This window comes from Sparus aurata, chromosome 23, assembly GCF_900880675.1.
Source record: "Sparus aurata chromosome 23, fSpaAur1.1, whole genome shotgun sequence".
In the NCBI taxonomy this organism is placed as follows: domain Eukaryota; kingdom Metazoa; phylum Chordata; class Actinopteri; order Spariformes; family Sparidae; genus Sparus; species Sparus aurata.
Window position 1 is genome coordinate 24,587,200 of NC_044209.1, and position 20,214 is coordinate 24,607,413.

At 44.9% G+C, this 20,214-nt stretch overlaps 1 protein-coding gene across 1 annotated transcript in view; it reads right to left on the bottom strand.

The window, feature by feature from the left end:
* Window positions 1-19,005, bottom strand: part of olfm2a (olfactomedin 2a) — a 50,141-nt gene extending 31,136 nt beyond the window's left edge. The window contains exon 1 of the mRNA XM_030408478.1: window positions 18,444-19,005. Coding sequence (XP_030264338.1) covers window positions 18,444-18,500 — 57 coding nt within the window. The 5' untranslated portion in view covers window positions 18,501-19,005. The remainder of the gene's footprint in view (window positions 1-18,443) is intronic.
* Between the last annotated feature and the right edge of the window lie 1,209 nt (window positions 19,006-20,214).

Below are 20,214 nucleotides of genomic sequence, written 5' to 3' on the forward strand. Positions count from 1 at the left end.
CAGTCAACCGTCACAGTCAGTGGTATTATACAAAGTGGAAGCGATTGGGAACCACAGCAACTCGGTCATGAAGTGGTAGGCCATGTAAAATGACGGAGCGGGGTCAGAGGATGCTGAGGCGCACAGTGCACAGAGTTCGACAACTTTCTGCAGAGTCAATCGCTACAGACCTCCAAACTTCATGTGGCCTTCACATTAGCTCATAACAGTGCGTAGAGAGCTTCATGGAATGTGTTTCCACAGCCGAGCAGCTGCATCCAAGCCATACATCAGCAAGTGCAATGCAAAGCTTCGGATGCAGTGGTGTAAAGCACACCTATTAACATTATGGTGTGGGGTTGTTTTTCAGGAGCTGGGCTTGGCCCCTTAGTTCCAGTGAAAGGAACTCTGAATGCTTCAGCATACCAAGAGATGTTGGACAATTCCATGCTCCCAACTTTGTGGGAACAGTTTGGGGATGGCTCCTTCCTGTTCTAACACGACAAAGCAAGGTCCATAAAGACATGGATGAGAGAGTTTGGTGTGGATGAACTTGACTGGCCTGCACAGAGTCCTGACCTCAACCCGATAGAACCTCTTTGGGATGAATTAGAGCGGAGACTGAGAGCCAGGCCTTCCCGTCCAACATCAATGTGTGACCTCACAAATGTGCTTCTGGAAGAATGGTCAAAAATTCCCATAAACTCTCCTAAACCTCGTGTAAAGCCTTCCCAGAAGAGTTGAAGCTGTTATAGCTGCAAAGGGTGGACCGGCGTCATATTAATCCCTATGGATTAAGAATGGGATGTCACTTAAATTCATATGTGAGTCAAGGCAGGTGAGCGAATTCTTTTGGCAATAGAGTGTACATTGTCTCATCAAAATTGTATGAAACAAAAGTAAGGAATAACCACTATCTGGTTTAGCCAGTGGCTAAACCAGATAGTGCTTAAGTACAATAATATTAACAGGTGAGAATCTGTCCTTCCAGTGGGAAAGCTTGGGGAAGAAAATCAATGCAGTAAGTGTGTCTGCCTGGTTATATTGACTGTAACACACCTACAATACCCTGTGGTGAGTCCATCCATTCATTGTCTTCACAGAGTGGCCCTTAGGACCCATCTAATCAGCCCACACTGAAGGCAAGGAGACGCATTCATAACACACTGCTACAAGAAAACCCTCAGACTGATGTCCCTCAAATATGGCCATTTGAACATGAATAAAAATATAAAAAAATATCATTCATAATTATCAACATTGGGCCCAAAAAGAATAATTACATGATTAAAACGTCAATTTAATGGATGCCTCTACAGTGTTGCATAGGAAGAGAGAATATTCATTTTCCAGATTAGAAATGTGTGACTAACCCTAGATCATTAACCAACCACAACAGTGATGTTTGTGGCTTTCCAAAAAATAACACACATATTTCATTTTCAATCTATAACTGTTTACTTGCTCATAAACATCATCTCTATTATTGCTATTAATTTGTAAATGTATAGCTTTGTCTCCCTATATTGTTTTTAACTTAAAAGAAATAATGTTACAATGCCTCACCTACAAAAAACAGGTGCACGGTACATTTATTTGAAAACTTCAGTTACTAGTTACTTTGCAGATTATTACTCGTGAAGCGTAATCAGAAGATGTTATGGGCAGGGCATTGAGTGAGAGCTCACAGTGGTGACGACAGACAGAGAAAGGAGGTTGCATCAGAACCAAATTAGTGCATGTTTGCATTCATTTATTTCATCCGCATTAGGTCACAAAAAACACAGATCCTGATACTGGAAATTTATCAGCCCTGTTATCCCGCAAGGCCGATAATCGAATAATCGAGTGTGCAGTCTACTCGGTGACTAGACTAGACTGAATAGGTTTGTTTGACAGACATTCCGAAATCTAATCTTCTATTTCTAGTTTGAAGTTTTCAGAAACACTTTGTTGCAGCTGCACACCTTTATTTTTCCAGATTATTCAAAGCATTTTTTCGCACTTGACACGGTGAAACAGGAAACTGCTCTGATTCGAATCTGCACAGATTGTGATGCTCAGCTTCCAATTTCTTTTACCAATGCCTGGCGACTTCTCATTTTCTCTTATTTAACTGCTGCTCAGAGGTATCTTTGTCTCTTCTTGTTCAATCATTCACTCTAGTGGCTGCATCACTGTACAGTGCTTTGTTCTCCATGAACAAAACATTACGTTCTCTCCAAGAGCTCCTTACAAAATAGTATCTATTTGTGAAGAGGACTTGCTACTACCTAAAGGCACTGACGACCATTCAAAAATATAGCGTAGTGCTCTGAGTCATCTGATTGTACTGAATCAAGCTTTTGTGGCAGGAGATTCCACACTTTTGAGATGCATTGTATCAGAAGGCAAGACTGAAACCTCGACACATACCTCTTAACCTTCAGTGTTTACAATAATACTCAAAAAGCTCATCTTGTTAAGAGAGGATGATATCATAACAGTAATAAATATGTATTCTTTGGGCAAATACAGATATCCCTCAGTATTGGATATTTGGTATGAATGAATGGCTGAATCTCAGATAGCTCAATCAAGGACAAGCAGGGCGCCACATTTCCCTCAATGCTAGCTAAAGAAAAGGCCTGATCAAAGCAATAGAGAAGAACGACATGCGGCAATCAGCTGCCATGCATTCTGCGGAACAGCACGGCTCTCGCCGCTGTTCTGCACCTACTCATGCCAACAGAACAGGCTGAATGCGACTCAGTGTAGCACTTCCTGCGCTAAGTGTGCCCAGTTGAATTACCCACTCACACATATGCACACGCATGCAGATACGCATTCACACACACACACAATTACTATGATCATCTCCTGGCTGTGTGACCTGATTACCAATGTTCCACAAAACCAACCCTTTTCTGGTCCAACAGCAGAAAGCCACTGCCACATCCTGACCTTTTCTTCCACCCGGCTAATCAAACATTCTCTCTGTTGCGTAGGGAAAGCTGTAAATGGAGTAATTACTGACAGCAAATTGGGAATCTTCAGCCCGGCAGAAAGGTAGCTGAGGCTCAAAGAAAGCCCGCTAATTGAGACTGACCCCCCATGGCCGCTCGCCTCTTCAAAATGCCCTTCACTGAACTTGTGTGCCGGCCTTGTCAGAATCACCCGGAATGATCGAGTTTTTCCATCCAGATGGTGATGCCGAACACTGGCAGCCAAATTTCTAAACAGCTTTTATAGCAGCTCGGTTTTAGACAGAAATACTGGTGGAAAAAAAATAAAAAATCTATGCTGGCATGCTAATATTTACAAATCTGTATTAGGCCTCTATAAAGAATATTACTTTTTAAATCCTTGAGTGCAGTTCCGTTGTCTTATTACTGCACTGGCAAAGTGCTTTTTTTCATCAATGACTCATTCTGAACTGCAGGAGAGATGAGAGCTGATCTCAGCCGCGCACCTAGCGCGTTGTTAGGCGACTAAAGGGACGACTGGTGGACAAAGTGTTTTTCTCATTTGCTCTCTGTCTGAGTCATTGTTTACAAATATCACCCACTCACAGAGCCAAGGTATCACCGTGATTAACCAATCATCATGGTAGGTTACACAGGGGGGGGGAAAGGAGCGCGAGAGACAGACGGAGAGGTTAAAGACGAGGCTGTGATGTTTAGGAGAGGCGGGGAGAGACAGAGACAGCGATGGGAGCCGAAAAAAGAGAGAAAAGGATGGTGAAGCATTTGAAAACTCCCTGAGGTGATGAATTTACATCTTGTCTGTTTTCTGCCACGTCTGCAACAGCGAAACTAACAGGACCAGAGAGGAGCGGTGAGATCCTGCCAATTACAGTCTGGTTGACTGAGAGTTTCCGGCAGCCAGATTGTGAAAAAACAAAACAAAACTCCTAATGCTCTGCGCTCGACATGATCAGGAGCAACCGATGACCAGATCCCATCAGCTATAACTGTATTGTATATTAGTAATGAAGGCAGAGAAGCAGCCCGCAGCCTTGTGTCCAGCGTCTTTGTCGGAGCTCGCGCTGAAGCCTCCATTTGTCTCCCTCTGTCTTCAGGTCATTAATGCTCAGAGAAGCTGTAACATTTAATTAGGGACACGTTATTAGTAGAACACAGGCACAGTGTGCAGTGGAGAGAAATCCCAAAACAGCCCCTAACTCAATATTACATTTACAGCCACATAAAGTTATAGGCGAAAAGGGTTAGGGGAAACTTGTAGATAAACAAATTAGGTTGTCACTGTGTGCTTTTACAGAGCTTTGCCTTGCTGGTGGAAACCGTTGGAAAAAAAAAATATTAGATTTAAATAAACAGTCTTGTGTGTTAGCCTGTTCTTCTTGTGCATTTCCCCCCCGACACACTGTCGCCGATTCCAGCCATATAATCTGCAGCTGAAGTGTCAAAATGAGGATCTGTTCAGTGATTAAACAAACAAACAGGCAGGAAAATATCAACAAACTGGAGAAAATGAGCATACAGAGCAGAAACGAGAGGGCTGTACGTTGAATATTATGAAGGGGTAATATTCTGCGGAGTTAGTGGAGTGTGAGATGAGAAGTATTGTGAGTGGGAAGGCGTTCGTGAGAGGAAGGAGGAGAGGTGGGCCGTAATGGTAAAGAGAGGCCATTGAGTCTGGTGCTTCACCACAGGGGGTTGTGTTGGATCGTCAGGTTGGATCCCAGCAACAGATGCAATGTTGAGCAGGTGCACGGTAACAAACCGTATACTGAATGTCATGACATGTCCTGCATCACTGTCTCTATCCTGCTTTTCACCAAAAATGTGAACTACACGGTGGAGACGTGTGTGCTTGGTTTATTTGGCAGCCCAGTTACCAGAATGAAATATTGGCATTTCGTGTTTCTGCAAAGCACGGACACATTCAGACGGGTCGCATCACGTTGAGATTGCGTGTTTATGAGCTGACTTTAATGTCAGGAGCACGAGGGGACGGTGGCGGCAGTTCAGCGAGGCGAGGCGTCTGCTAAACAAGAGACAAATGTTGATGAAGATGGCGTTTTAACACTTGTCAGTGCGAAAACGCTACATATTTTAGCATGGCGTCAGGACTTTTTCCAGCTGTGTTAGCGGCAACAAAAGCAGATATTTTTGTCTAGACATCAGGCCAGAACCACAAGACAAGATCTTTTCATGACGCTAACCAAACACTCTTTGTGCCTAAACCAAGATATCACGTGTAAAAGTTTCAACAGATTTATAGTTTGCAGAGATATACGTTGCTAACATTTATTCTTGGGCTGGGCTGTGTGTGTGGCTCACACACAGACAAACAGATGCTGAGTGGATGTCTATGAACAGTAGGTCTGTGCCTTTGTCGGCACGATTCCAGTCGATGCAGGATGTCGAGCAGCACACTCTTCACTCTGAGCACGATGCAGATCTATGGTGCTTAATGATGATATTTGTGAGTGCAGCCTGGGAGATATGATATCAGAAAGGCCATCCCTCGCATTAATATTCCATGCAGCGCGAGGAGGAGGGAATGGGAGATGATTTTTCCCTTAAGGAGACGCTTCCTCTGCTAATCGTTAACATAAATATTTTCATTTTCTTGCTTTAAGACATTGCAGTCTGTGACTGCCCTGTTCATCCCTCTTGGGAAATACTATCATTGTTGACTGTTGTCTGATTGCCTCGGGTAAAATGGACAAGAGCACATTTAGTAAGATCCCTCCAAGCATGGGAGATTAGAGTGACAGAAGCACCCTTCAGTGATGATTTTGAGAGGGTAACACACACACACACACACACAGATTAAATCACTAATTTGAATTTTAATGACACCTCTACAAGGGTCGACCTCTGCACAGCAACTGTGTGTTTGTGTCAATTTAAAAGTAAAAAGCTTATGTTTAAGGAGGACTCCTTTAAGTCCATAGTGATCAGATTTTTTTCTACATTTCTTTTTGGTGTACTCTATTTAGTGGCACCTCCCTGAATCAACACGTAGCTGTTTCACGGTATAAACGCCCTCTGTAGCATCTCGTACAAATCAGTTACACGGGTACAGCTGCAGGTGCAAATCAGAGTCTTACTGCTCACATTTAATAGCCTTGTTCAGACCTGTTTGGATAAGATCGACACAGATTTAAGCATGGCAGCAGCAGATATTGATCCAGAACATACCAAGTAGAAAAATGTGCCTGACAAGTGAGAGGTACTCTCCTCTGAAGATCCCTGCGCCAGCTCCCTGCATGCTGTTACTCTCACTGAGAGTAAGAGATGAGAGCTGGGCCTGAGAGGGCCAGTAGCCTGAGGTGCTGAGGCTTAAAGAGAGAGACCTCTCCTGAATACCTATTCATCACATCACCATTAGTGTGGCTGAAACACTCAGCCCTGCTGCTCGAAATATATAACGAGGATCACTGCGTTAGATCCCGTAGCACTGCGTGATGCGATGGGACTATCGCAGCTGCATCGCGCACAGCTCAGCTGAGACTTCAACCAGCGAGACGCAGGCATAAATATCCTGCTTCACATCTGCATGTACACAAACTCAGTTGTAGATAAACAAATTTAGACTGCAATCATCATGAGAGCAGGTTTTTATCAGAGCATGACGTTTCTCCTTCCCCTCCCACAGAAATGCCAGTGTAGATCATTTTCCTCTCTCGTCTCGTCTGTCAACACTCCGTCCTGTCTCCCCGCCGCTTCTGCTGTCTCTCTCTTGCCGTAGCGACAGGATGCACATGCCATTGTTTTGTCACGGTCGTGGCCGTATTGATTAAGCAATGTGGAGCTAATTAAAGACAATCTGCAAGGAGTGTCAGTGCCAGTGAGGGGAATAAAATCATAGTGACGGAGCGATAGGCCTCTAATTATTATTCTCCTTTTGGTGAGGATGGGAGAGATAATAACCCCGCAGGCACAGTCGGAAGGCAGTCTCTCTGTCTACAGTATTTCTCCCTCTATCCTTGCCCGCAATCTCCAATTTTCATTTCCAGCAACTCTGCTCTGTCTTTTCCTCTTTCTCTTTCTCTCTCTCTCTCTCTCTCTCTCTATCTCTCCCTCTCTCTCTCTCTCTCTCTCTCTCTCTGTCACTTGCCAGCCATGCTGCCCTGCTCAGCTACTCCACTGGGCACTCATTCAAACCCAGTCCACATCCTCTCACTTTGTACTCCGACACTGCCCACCAACCCTGATCACGACAGCATCTCAGTTCACAGCATCTGTCTCTTGTGTGTGTGTGTCTGTGTCTGTGTGTGTACGTCGAATGCATTGTTTTTTATTATGTACAGTATAAACTGGTGTTTAATCGCAATGCACATAAGGCCTTTAAATACAACTGCCCCTACTTAAAAATGCTGCACAGCTTTAACGTCATTCCGATGCACATATGCATACCCACTGCCAAGAATATTACTCGGGGACTAGAGAAGCAAAAGGGTGATTTCTTGAGAGCGCAGAAGAAATACATTTTGTTCCCCGCACAGGCTGTCTCTGCGTGTCTGACGCTGTGGATTATTGAGAAGAGGAGGTGAAAAATGTTGTTTACCGAGTCAGGGCGAGCTCAAGTCCGTCGTTTCAAAAGCACATTTTGTCAGTTTTATTCTTATCATCTAAATAACCGAACAGGCCCTAATGAGCGATGGATTCGTGGCACTGCTGAACACACGGGACTCACTCCAAGAAAAGTTCCTTTAGACTAATGTGCTTATCTAAAGTCGAGGCTTCTGATCTATGAAAAATTAATGCAAAAGTCAGCGTGTTACATCATTCTCCTCCAATTTGGTGTAATCCATCAAAGCCGGATCACATTTCTTTCAGCAAATGTCATCGATGTTACAGATTCCTTTCCATTTCGCTTTTTCTTTGGTATGATGCATACTGGGGGGCCAATTAGCGGCATTCGCTTACGACACTCCCTGGTTGTGACTTACAGATGTGGTGTTCACATCCAGTGTTACACACCACTGTGTCTTGTGTGTGTTTTGCAGACTTGGAGAAATCCCGGGGGTTTTCGAAAATCAGGCAGCATAATGTAATGTAAGCTGGTGTTCCTTCTACTGGAGCATCTTGTTATCTCCCCTCTCCTACATGTAGTGTCTCTATCAAAGGACCTCTCTACCCTGCTCACCGTGGGGCTGCAGAGAGCAGCTCTGCCAGCCTGCTTGATATGCAGCAGTGTCTGGTAGCTGCTGGGCTCCCACGCCTCCCTGACTGGAGCCTTTAAGCCTTGGCGCAGTCAGAGAGAGAGCCTCCCTCATCAATGGCCCTACTGAGTGGCTGTGACAGTGCCACGCGGAAAACACATCGATTAAATGGTTCCTCTTGCCACCCGCTTCTGCCGCGCCGCATAGCTCTCATCCTTCATTCCCCAAAATGAAAGCCCTGCAATTGAGTTAGCTTTCAGCACGGGAGGCAACGCTGTCACACTCACGTATGACGGTGAGGGGAGGATTCAGAGGGGAAGAAAGGTAGCAGAGATCGCATGAAATATGAGGAGAGGGAGGCAGAGTGTCGTGAAAAAGAGCTAAAAGAGAGGGGGAGAGGTGGTAAGAGATTTTTGAGAGATAATGAGCCATAGTACAGTCTGAGGAGTTAACCAAGATCCACTCCTTTATCAACGCTCGTTCGATGTCAATCGCAGCCAAAACTCCGAACTCTGACATGAATGTGAGTAACCTGTAATTATCTCGGGCTTTCGGAGGGCTGCAAAATCTCAGAGTAAGAATGTGACATCAAAACCAAACCGGCTGAAAGGAAACGAGATTTCCCAGGAGTGTGGTGTGCCGTCCAGCCCATGTGATCGAGCGGGTGGAGGCTTGTGTCTTGTGTTTGAGGAAGCACAACGCTCGCCGATACGGGATGCGTGTCCTCCGATAAAAAGCGGAGAGATGTGAAGAGCACCGTTCAAGTAGCAGCTTGCCCAATCTGCTCAGTCTTATGAAAGCTTTTGTATCAGAGCGGGAAGAGGAGCTCTAGGCGCAACAGCCATATTTATATTCCAATCTTCTACACAGAAACCCACATTGCCAGGCTCATAAAAGATTCATCGAGCAGGGGGAAAGCAAGGTCGTACAGAAAACTGGTCAGGAGGTGCCTGCTGCAATGCAAAAAGAGCAGATGGGCAAAAAAAAGAAAAATCATTGGGTGAGTCCCATGGTGGCAGTTACTAGGGTAACGTGTGTTGTAACCCTTACTGCTGGTGTCCCGCGCTGACCAGATGATCAGGCACGTCCGCTCTGATTGGCATCCGTCACTCCTACTATAACCTGCGACAGGCTTAAGAGCCTCAGCCATGTTTGCTGGCATCGATTCAGTGCGCCGTTTGGCTTTTTTGTCTGTTGTGGATCCCGTCACTGACATGTTTGTGAACTAGAGAGCAAAGGGGAGGGAGAGAGCGAGACAAAGGCACTGTGTGTGTGTGAAAGACGGGCGGCGTGTGCGTGTGCATGCGTGTGCCTGTTCTGGGTGTTGTCAGAGAAATGTCACTCTTGCTTAGAGTCACAGACATAAACCTCTGGGAGTCCTGCGCCCTCCAGCACACTCACACAGAGGGAAAGAGAGAAAGTCGGGGAGAAAATGCGATATAGGGATGATATTTATCGCACCAGTCAAGCTGATCCGTCCATACACAGCTGACAGCAAGCATACAAATAACATCATATACATCATAGGAGCAAACATAATGTTTTCACAAGTGCATCAGTCAATCTGAAATTCGCTGGAAGAGGGAATTAAGGTCAAAGGGGGGACAATCAAGGCTCAGAGGACACATGTAAATCTCCTTTTCTTTCCTCCTGCATGTATAAAAAAGTAATCAGTCCCTGAGTGTACAGCTGGCTGCTGGTTAGCTGCCAGGTTAACCATGTCTGTATAAATGAGGAAGCTCTAACAACTGCATTGGGTACTCAGTCCCAAAAGACCTTAAAGACCTTTCTGATGACGATTATGAATCGCCCTGGAGTCAGCCAGCTCAGTCTGTGGGATTGCTAATGGTCATCTTAGGCCAGCAGGCCGCTGGGTTTTCAGCTAGACAGAAAACAGCAACAGAGGTCGTTTAGAGTCCATACAACCCTGGAGCATAAGTGGTGGTCAGTCTGTGGCTCGGAATGAGTAAGTGGTCATTTAAAACATGGAATAAATACCAAGGTTATTATACTTTCCTGTTTGACTTTGACAACCGCAGTTTGAAGCGAGAGTATCCCCTGTCCTCTGAAATATCTGAGTAACATTAAAATTCTCAGGGTTTCCACGAGACTGTCAGGTGTAGATGGCAGTTAAAAAAGGCTTCAGTAGGATTTTAAAGCTTACGAACTCCTAAAAATGTTCCTCTGAAGGCGTGTCGATCTGTGGGGGAGCGAGGGGCATTGTCACTATGTACCGAGTCAGATCTTTAAGTCAGACTGTTCCGAATACTTGCAAGTGATCAGATCAGAATTTTGTGTCCAGACATCAACAGTCTATCCGCATTGGTTGCTGTAGTAACGGCGTAGCCATCAGTGACTACCTACGCCGGTCACGTGGCGTTCTAGCCCACCAACATCAGAAATACGGATCCATCAGCCGCACGTCATGCTGTCAAGTCGCAGAGCACACTGTTAATGGAAAGATCTTCTCTGTGTTATCTTCTATATCACTCTGCTAGCAGCTACATGCATTCTGCTCAGCCGCTCCGATGCACATCCGTCGTCACGTGTCAGAATCCGACATGAGCATCCAGAGCACAAGGACTGAGACGCATCTGGAGAAAACTGATTTGAAAAGCGTTGTAGACCGCCTCCAAATGTGGTTCTGATTTGCTAAAAATATTCCATTTCATGAGCTTATTCTCTACGTATACTTCCTACGATTGTGGCTGGGTATCGTTAAAAAAATGTTTGATACCGATAAATTGACTTCGACAACTAAATAATACTTTTTTCAATGCCGGTTTTATGAAATCCATTTTAGCAAACGATGACATCACAGATACACGTTGTGAGCCCTGTGCCTGGGCGTATCATAGTCTTTATCCTGCATGTCTCTCCTGATGAAATGAATTCCTTAGGTACTGAATTCTGGTATCAGATGACAAGACATTTTTCATTACTCGATAGTATAGATTTAATTTGCAACGTGCCGTGTCGACGTTTGATACCCAGCCCTGCCTACTATAATATGCCAATGCACATATACATAAATTACAGCCTGCGGGGTTTTTGTTGTTATTGTTTTCCTAATATACTTTATGGAGGACAGCCTTGTATCAGGATGGTCATGTGTATTTGCTCATGCACACATGCATAAATTAAGGCTTGGCAATACGGCCGTCAAAAAATATAATTTTTTACCAATATTTCGTGCAATACATAATATATATATCTCAATAATTTAAAATCGAGTCAGGTACGTTAAAATTACATTGCTTTACTATAATGCAGCCTCCGGGAACCTAAGACGATATATAGTCTCATATCGTGATGACGGTATAATATCGATAAATCGGCCAGCCGTACATTAAAAGGCACTAGAGTTGGAAAGGTAAGGCCGTGCTGACACACCCTCCCCACCTGAGAGTCAGGCCACCGACCTCACACGTCTCTCTACCCGCGGTTCCATCTGTTAACCAATTACCACATCGCCGACAGCTGCCTGCCTTCCATGCCTCATCCAGGCCACTGCAGTAGTAAAAATCAGTCACCCATTTCGCTCTGGGCTGCACCGGGGAAAAAAAAAAGTTCACTGCCATCATCACACGATAATATCACCCCCGTGTGAGTCATTTAGAAAACTGACCCAGAAACAGGTACATCGTCATCAAAAACCACACCACGCACAAAGGCACACAAACCTCCCCTGTCCGTAAAAACCACACAGAACCACCTCTCCCACGCTGACACACACTTACTTGTGATGCAACGGCACATTGTTCACTTGCTCTACGTTGAACTAGTAAACCGTAACCTTAAAAAACCAAGTCCGGGGAGGTGAGATCTCACTTTGTCATTGTGTGTGCAGATTATTTGTCCCTACAAACGCCCACGCAGCCACGCCAGCCTCTGATGATGAAGCAGCAGGCTACATGAGAGTACATCAAACATGAAGATGAGAGAGTGAACAGCCGACAACACAAAGGCTCAATAGCTCTCTGTCCTCCAGCCCCTCTTTCTTAAGCAGCATCTCTTTTATGAAACAAATCTCTTTACAGCGGCCCAACTCCGGCTCACACAATGCAGTATCATTATTGTGCACTGATTCGAGCTCTACCCTAATCAGTCATGACACAAGCACATACTATTCAATCTCTTCAAGCAGCCCTGAATCAAAGATAATGCAGCCTCATTATCTGTGGCTGATTGTGAAGCAGCACCTTTGTATATTAATGGGGAAGGTGGACTCACCCACATAGTGCTTGACGTGATTGTTACTGACTGACAGGCGACACAGAAATGAGGTTAGCTGGACTGGATCTTACTTAACAGAGCAAACAGCGCAGGAACATTACATGTTTACCAGTACGATCATATAATGCTCTGCTTGCGTGCTAATGTTCTCGTTCTGGATTTAAAGATGCGTCCGCGTGTCGAGGCTCGACCTTCCGCGGGCTTGTGTCGTCACGCAATGTCCGTAATTCAGACGAGCACTGGACGTGACGAGGCAGGCAAGGTGATTTTAACAGTTGAGAGTGTGTCTTTGTCTCTCGCTGGCAGATTTACACCTCTGCTCCTGCAGCTTTCCATTTGTTTAATTCTCTAGGTGGAGGTTATGCTGCGGCTTGCCAGAGCACACTGTGTCCAGCCTGCTGCCTACCGGAGTGTCCTTCCTCTAAGACTCACATCTCTGCTCCTCTTTACAAAAGGTCTCACTCCTCCAATTCAATTCATTCCATATGTACGAAAGCTTTACATCAGGTAGGCTCACCCACAACAATGGCAGAGGGAACAGTTTTTTGTTGTTTTTTAAAAAGTGTTTTTTTTTTACAGGGTTTGACAAGCTGCAGTGTTGTGGCAGGATTGCTGTGTAATAGGCTTCTGGCACAGAGACAGGGACAGAAATTTACCACAAGTGGCTCGATTATACTCATGTCTCGGGGAGGGCTTTTATTGTGTTCATGCTGCTTTGCTCTCATTGGAGTGGGACCAGGAGAAAAGATTTTTGGCCAGAGGGTCACTGCCAGGTCGGTGGACTGTTTAAAGCTGTCTCCACTGGACATTGGCCAGCCCAGCTGTTTGTCCTGCCGGACTCTGATTGAGCTGGGGTCTGTCCTTGTTGTCCTCACATGTAGAGACACTGCAGATAGCGTTTGGCATTAGGTCAGCCGACTGCTTTACATCACTTCGCCTCCATTTGTTTCTATGTGGAATCAGACCTGTGGCAGGTTAAGTGGTAGGATTTAATCAACACTGCGGTCACCAGGTCCAGATCCAGATGCTGTCCTTGCTGGGCTCGGACCGACCACTGAGGAGTTACCAAGTATTATTTCATTTTGATAGATATTTTGACTATTTCAACCGGAGCAGCTTTTCCTGCCTTTACGGCACTCGCGGCCCAAAGAACTCACAGACCAATTGCATGCATCATAAATCACAGATTTACAATGCAGACTACACTTCCCAGCAGTATGTAAAGTAATTAAAAGGATCCTGCCTTTACCGGCTTCAACATTCAAGACGTGTGCACAAATATGCATCAAAAAATTATTTTCAATATTCTGATATATGTTAATCTGCAAAATAAGTGCCTTCATTTTTTGGATTTTAACGTATTTTGATGCTTTTACTTTTGTACTTTTACTCAAGCAAATTTTGTAATGCAGAACTTCTCCTTGTAACAGAGTATTTATACACGGTGGTAGTACTGTTACTTTTCCCACCTTCAGTCGTGTTCGTTATTAATAATGCCATATGGCTAAGAGAGACTTTTTAGTATAGCATTTTCACAGCCTCGGTTTCATTTGCATCAATAAAACCATCACAATCCAGCCACACTTATGTTACAGCACTAAATAACTGCATAATTAGCCAAATGTAAATCAACTGAATGTTTGTGCCAAACAATGTTTTAAACAGCAACGTGATTTACAGGCGCTCATTCCTTTCAGTATGCTTGTCTCTTAACTATAAATCTTGGTAGATTTCTGGTGCAATCATCACACCGAGTTAACAGGATCCTGACTGGACGACTGATCGGACTGATTGTTTATTGTGACCCCTTGGTGAGAGAAGGGATCAGGTCAATTATTAAAAAATCCAGCCAATTGCTTACACTGGGTTCTGTCTTCCTCTTTGAGAATGACAAGCAATTAGGTTTTCTCCTCCACTGCACTTGGTGTTTGAACAGAAAAACACCAAAGCAAGTGTTCATTTCACTCTCCATCACTCTAAACCTCGCTACTGTTGGGAGTCTTCGGGGGCCAGACATCTTAAGCCAATAACAGCGTTCCCCTCGCGCTCTCTTGCTCCATTGGGACCACAACACAAAAAAACGTTTGCCTCCAAACCTGAATCTGAATCTTTCAAGTGCATGAAGCAGTCTTTATTCTCGACAACTTAAGCAAAAATTGGGCAGGCTCAGAAAACAATTACCTCAGCTCTCAGCTGGGCTCCAGCTTTTTAAATCACTTTAAATATTAGTGTAACACACATCTTTGTGATCCGCCAACAGTCTTCTAATGCACACGCCGATGTTGTTCAAAGTCTTTGTTTTGCACAAAGAACTAAGTTATATGTATTCATGAGGGTGTCACCCACCGCATTCAAAGTTGATTTATGATTTTAAAAAAGGGATATTTCACGAACACTGAATTTTCTTTTGGCGTCTTTATGTGTTTGTGTTTGTGATCATCCGCCAGTCGTTTCGTTCACCACGTTAAAGTCCAAGTCTGCCTGCAGTAAATCGAGCTCTTTCCGACCTCAATTAGGTTGTGTGTCAAAAATTTATGCTGTTGCACTAAATTTACATCCACAGCGATCAGTATTAAGCTTGTTAGTATGTCATTACTCAGGTTAATGCTAATCCTGACTCGTGACTGATGAAATGCATCTAACTGCATGCATTTTTTTTCACGCGCTATTTGGTATGTTTGGAAAACTATTTTCCGAAATAATATTCATCAAACCAGTTCTACACCTCGCAGACTGACTGCCATCACAAATTCTTCTGGAGGTCTGGTATTTTTAGAGAAGAATCAGCTGCCTCGGGTGAATTCTTTATATTTGAAAGAGTCACTTTTATGTCACTTTGATGATCTGACGTTTTGATGTTTTGCTTTGTTTTGTTTTCTTAGATACGCCGCAATACATCTGCCAGACTAGCCTGCTGAAATGGAAGCCGGCAAAGTACAACACAGGTGAAATATGCGACATAACAAACCACATTACATGGTATGTGGGTGTGTAGTACAAGCATTACTTACAAATGGCCACACACACACACACACACACACACACGATCTTGGGTCAGTGCGTCCTATCATGCGTGGCCCGATGCGAACGTCATAGCAAGACATCTGTGCCAAGGTCAAGCAGGTGCCCATCTGTATCAGTTACACCAAGGACCCCTGGGCTTTATGGGTACTTAACAAACACACGCTGTGAATGAACAAGTGCATCTGTCTCATTAAAGCCCCTCTGAATATTTCATACAGGCCAGCGCCGAGACTGTGGCTGAAAATGAGCGGATATCTCGACTCTGCTGGTTTGAATGTTAGCCTCATTGCGGCGCGCAAAAAGTCATCAATTCTTTATGTTTGCCGTGCAGTCTTAGCGAGACGGGCAGCGTCATATTTTCTTTCAGCCATTTAAATATTTAATGTAAACACTTACAACAAATTGTCCCCCAAGGCCAATTACAGTCTCAACCCGCTGAAGAAGGGGTTGAGATATTATAGTAAGTCATCAGCTACATTTTCAGTGTCGCGTTTGCGAGTGTTTAACGGTGACATTTATTCCTCTTCATTTATTGAAGAGCATCCGTGGCGCTGTGTGGGTATTTGTAGGACGGACAAGTCGTGTGATCCACAATTTTAGCCTGAGGTGTTAAAATTAGTTGTTAGATTAGATTATAAAGGGTTAGCAAAATGTTAAAGTAGTTGTTAATCCTCAAGAAAATGAATAACTGAATAAGGTTGAAGAGGCTCATAAGCATGCCTTTGTTTTTTGTCTTGTGGTAGTCGTGAAGCTAGAGATGTGTTCAATGTTAAATCAGAGCCGCGGGAGCTCCGGCACCTCAAAATGAAATAATTGGTTCCCCTCAAATACCATCTGTGCCGTACATGTTGTACTTTGAACCCGACCCACAGGTGCTCAGTGCCGCCTGTTCAGCAGCGTATCTCCTGCAGACTGAAGACAGTCCCGAGCTTCACATTCTGCAAAAAGGCCAAGTGTCCACCTGCCCTGTAGACATGACATACGAAACAGTAATGTATGCTGCAACACATGGCCATTACTGGATCTACATGTCACAGCACTAATTGTTAACACAGGTTTTTTTTCCCTTAATATGACAAATTCGGAACAACTGGCCACAGCGTGCATGACCACAACCTGACTACCAACATCTGTCTGAGAACACCAGAACATAGATAAGGTATGGTTCATTTAGGTTAGGTTCAGTTGTATCATGTGACCACATTGTGCTTGTGTTTTGGTTAGGTTCAGGCACCAAAACATCTTGGTTGGGGTTAGGGAAAAGCGCCTGAGGTCACATCCACGTATGTCACCATAAACATGGCAGGAGTTGTCCCGCCCCCCCTGCCACACTCACAAATGATGAAACTTCAGTCACAGTCTCCTGCCATCACCTCCACTGCTATGAAAGTTAGGTCATAAACATGTCATGTGAGCGTGATATGACGCGTTTTGTAGAAATGTCAATATGACACAGACAGAGACACTTACAAATTGGAACATTTTTCTGTTTTTTTGCAGAAACAAACAGCCAACGTTATATCCTTTCAACAGGGCTGTGTGAAATGACTCATGATTTCGGTGGGGATTATCATTTTTCGTACTTCATTTTCATGAAAAAATAGAAAAACGAGGATGGTGTGCTTTCTGCTTGGGTCAGTACCAAACAAACCAGCTCTCGTATATCTGGAGAGTGTGATTTGTAGGCTGGAGCATCTCTGTAGCACCACAGTGCTTCATTTTATAATGTTACCCTTATAAAAAAAAGAGATCCTGAGATTTCAATCTTACTCTTAGCCACAATGAGATTTCGATTAAGTGTTCAGCCCTGCTCATTAGGGACCACTTATGAACTGTCACTGTCATTTTTCCTCTCCAAAATCACTTTAAATTATAATATATTGTCCATACACACATTGGTGTTTGCTTTGGACCCTAAGACATCTTTCTTTCTGGTGTTGTTCTGTTGTGAGGCCTTCAATCTGTCTGGTGGCCTTCGTAAACTGGTGATGCTCCCCGCCAACACAAGGAGGAGGAGGAGGAGGAGGCGCTGTCTGCGTTGCTGAATCCACTCAGACTGCTTCTTTAACCGAAGGCGCGACACGGCGCTGTCCGTGGTCCTGAATATATTGCTGCATTGAACTGAGGGAGCCAGACGACGCTGTCCATTATACAGTGTTATACACTCCGGAGTAACAGGCAGATCGGGGCGACTTCATCAGCAGACCTCGTACGCTCCGAGCTGCCGTGGGTTATTCTCAGTGCTCGCACGCAAGCTGACCAGCAAGTTCAAATGCTCCTGCCTTGACTGAAAGCTTTTCTGGGTCAAATAATTTACCGTCCATCACTTCGATTTACAACTGTCACATCATCGCTCGTCATTTGTACCAAAGGGACACGTCTTTTCTCGCGTGTCATGCGCTACGGCACGGCGCACACTCACACACACACTCACACACACGTCTCCCCGGAATCTACAAACATTTGTTGGCGCTGCTCTCCAACACTCCTAATTACGCACGGCTTGTATTCACAGCCACAAATCACACATAGACCCTGTAAACAAAGTGTCAGTGTTGCCGTCCAGTGCTCGCTTTTTCCGTCAGCTCGATCAGCTGCAATCAGCGACAGTGTTTCCCTCTCTGGCAGTGATGATGTAGAGGTGGAGAGGAAGGTCTGTCAACAACGAGCTCCGGGGCACCAACGCGACCAGAACCCCCAGAAATCAATTCTGCCGTCAAGGGGGGAAACCTTACTTCATATTCTTGCTCTTCCCTTAAAGACAACCAGCATGAACACTAACAGCATCTCTGCTCATTGTCACGTCGACGCACAACTTTCTTCCTACGCTTCATTGCTTCTTATCGGGGGGGGGGGGGGGTTGCATACAGTCAGAACAATGGCAATTTTCCTATCTAACGCTGCAACCCGCAAACAGTCCTCACACCGACTTAACATACAATTTCCCTCCCGTTCAACTCTGACAGGACCCTCATTAAGGCGTTCGCCCTCACTTAGATCGCCCGCATTTGTGAATAAAGGCGGTCGGCGCCGCTTTAGGACAACTTTTAAACAGTGCTTATTCGTAGCGTGCAGGAGTCCTTACCTCACAGGGCATGACAGCTAACATCACCAGTAGGAACATGGCACTGAACAGATGCATCCCAGTCGAAATGATAGCGTCCGAGCCGACACCAGTTCCTGCAGCTCTCCCTCCCCCCCCTCCCCGGTTCGTGTCCCTCACTGGGGCGGTTTCTTCGGGTACAGAGGGATTCCTTTAATGCTGTGTCGGCTGCGCGCCACCAACCTCATCACCAGGACGCACGGCAGCAGCCCTCTCTGGCTCGGTGAAGCGACCAGCCGCGTCTCTTTTGTGGTGGAGCATAGACTCTCTTGCCGGCGGGCGAACGCGAAAGAGCTCTAACCTCCCGGCGTGGAGAAGTGCTCAGATGGTGGCGATCGGGCGGGCGAAGCGGCCAGGCGGCGGTCCCCTCCGTCCCTCCGTCCGTCCGTCCGTCCTGCAAGATATCTGCGACTGAGCGAGAGGAGCGGAGGAGAGGCGCAGAGGTTGGAAGGTGACTGCTGTGCTTGCAAGGTGCCGACGCTAGGAGCAGCACGTCTATTCGCAAGGAGCCCAGTCAAAGAAGTACCACTCTTTGACGCAGCCAAGCTTGGCCGTGCGTGCGCGCGCGTGCGTGCGTGCGTGTGTGTGTGGTGTGTGTAAAAGCGAGAAGAGGGAGAGAGAAAGAGAGAGAGAGAGAGAGAGAGAGAGAGAGAGAGAATGAGTATTCTTGCTTCAGATACAACTCAGATAGATAGATAGATAGATAGATAGATAGATAGATAGATAGATAGATAGATAGATAGATACCATCAATTCAGCGCCGACGCATGTCCAATTAAGAATATGCCAAAACAGAGCGATTCTCCGGGGTTTAGGGAAATGATAAAGATGAATCCTGGCCCTGTTACAGTGAAGATAATGGATGTCATTAGCAGCTATAATTAAATAATGGTCAGGCATTCTGATGTTCCAGGTGAGGCTGTCAATGGGTGTGCCAGCATCTTTGTTTGTGTGTCACACTGGTCGGATAATTATTTTTTTTCTTCTTCTTTCTTTTTTTTCTCCCCTTTTTGCAGTCTGTGTTTGGAGCTTGTGATGATCCTGAACTGGGTATGAAAAATATAAAAAGCGTGTTGCCCATTCTCCCTCTCACCCTTTTTACAAAAGCCTGCCTTAAAAAGGTGTGTTTTTCCCCCCCAAAGGTAAATGCTCAACATGTCATGTCTGTTGTGAATCCCTTGAATGGCTGACCAGTGTACAGAAAGCTGGAACTACAAAGACATTTAAAAAAAAACAAACCAAAAAAAACCCCACTGTTGCTGGGAAGAGTGTGTTGAGTCCTCCCACTCCGTTTTACTTGTAACACCTTCAAACAGAGTAAGTGCCATAGACATAGCCAACGGGATATGCTTTAATTTGAGCAAAAGTGGCCTGACAGGATGCTTTGTGCGTGAAGTGACAGCTGGCACTGAATACCCTGTTTTATGCTTGTTGTTGGTGTGTATAACAAGGGAGATGAGTGTAGTTTGCAAACAACATTTGTTTAAAAAATCCAAGTCATAGATGCAATCTGGTGCATAATCTCTTTTTCTCGAAATGTACTGCAAACTATGAAACCCCTGTTAGTGTGTAAGTGAAATCATGACATGTATTTGAGTGTTAAATGCAAAACCGCTCGGTGAAGGGAAATGACACGAGCTATTGGAGACTGTATTATATATTTCGGTCATTACGATTCATGCATTAATGTATGAACTCTTGTGTTCAGGACAACAGGTTGTGCTTGTTCTCATTATGGATTAAAGTAAATGAG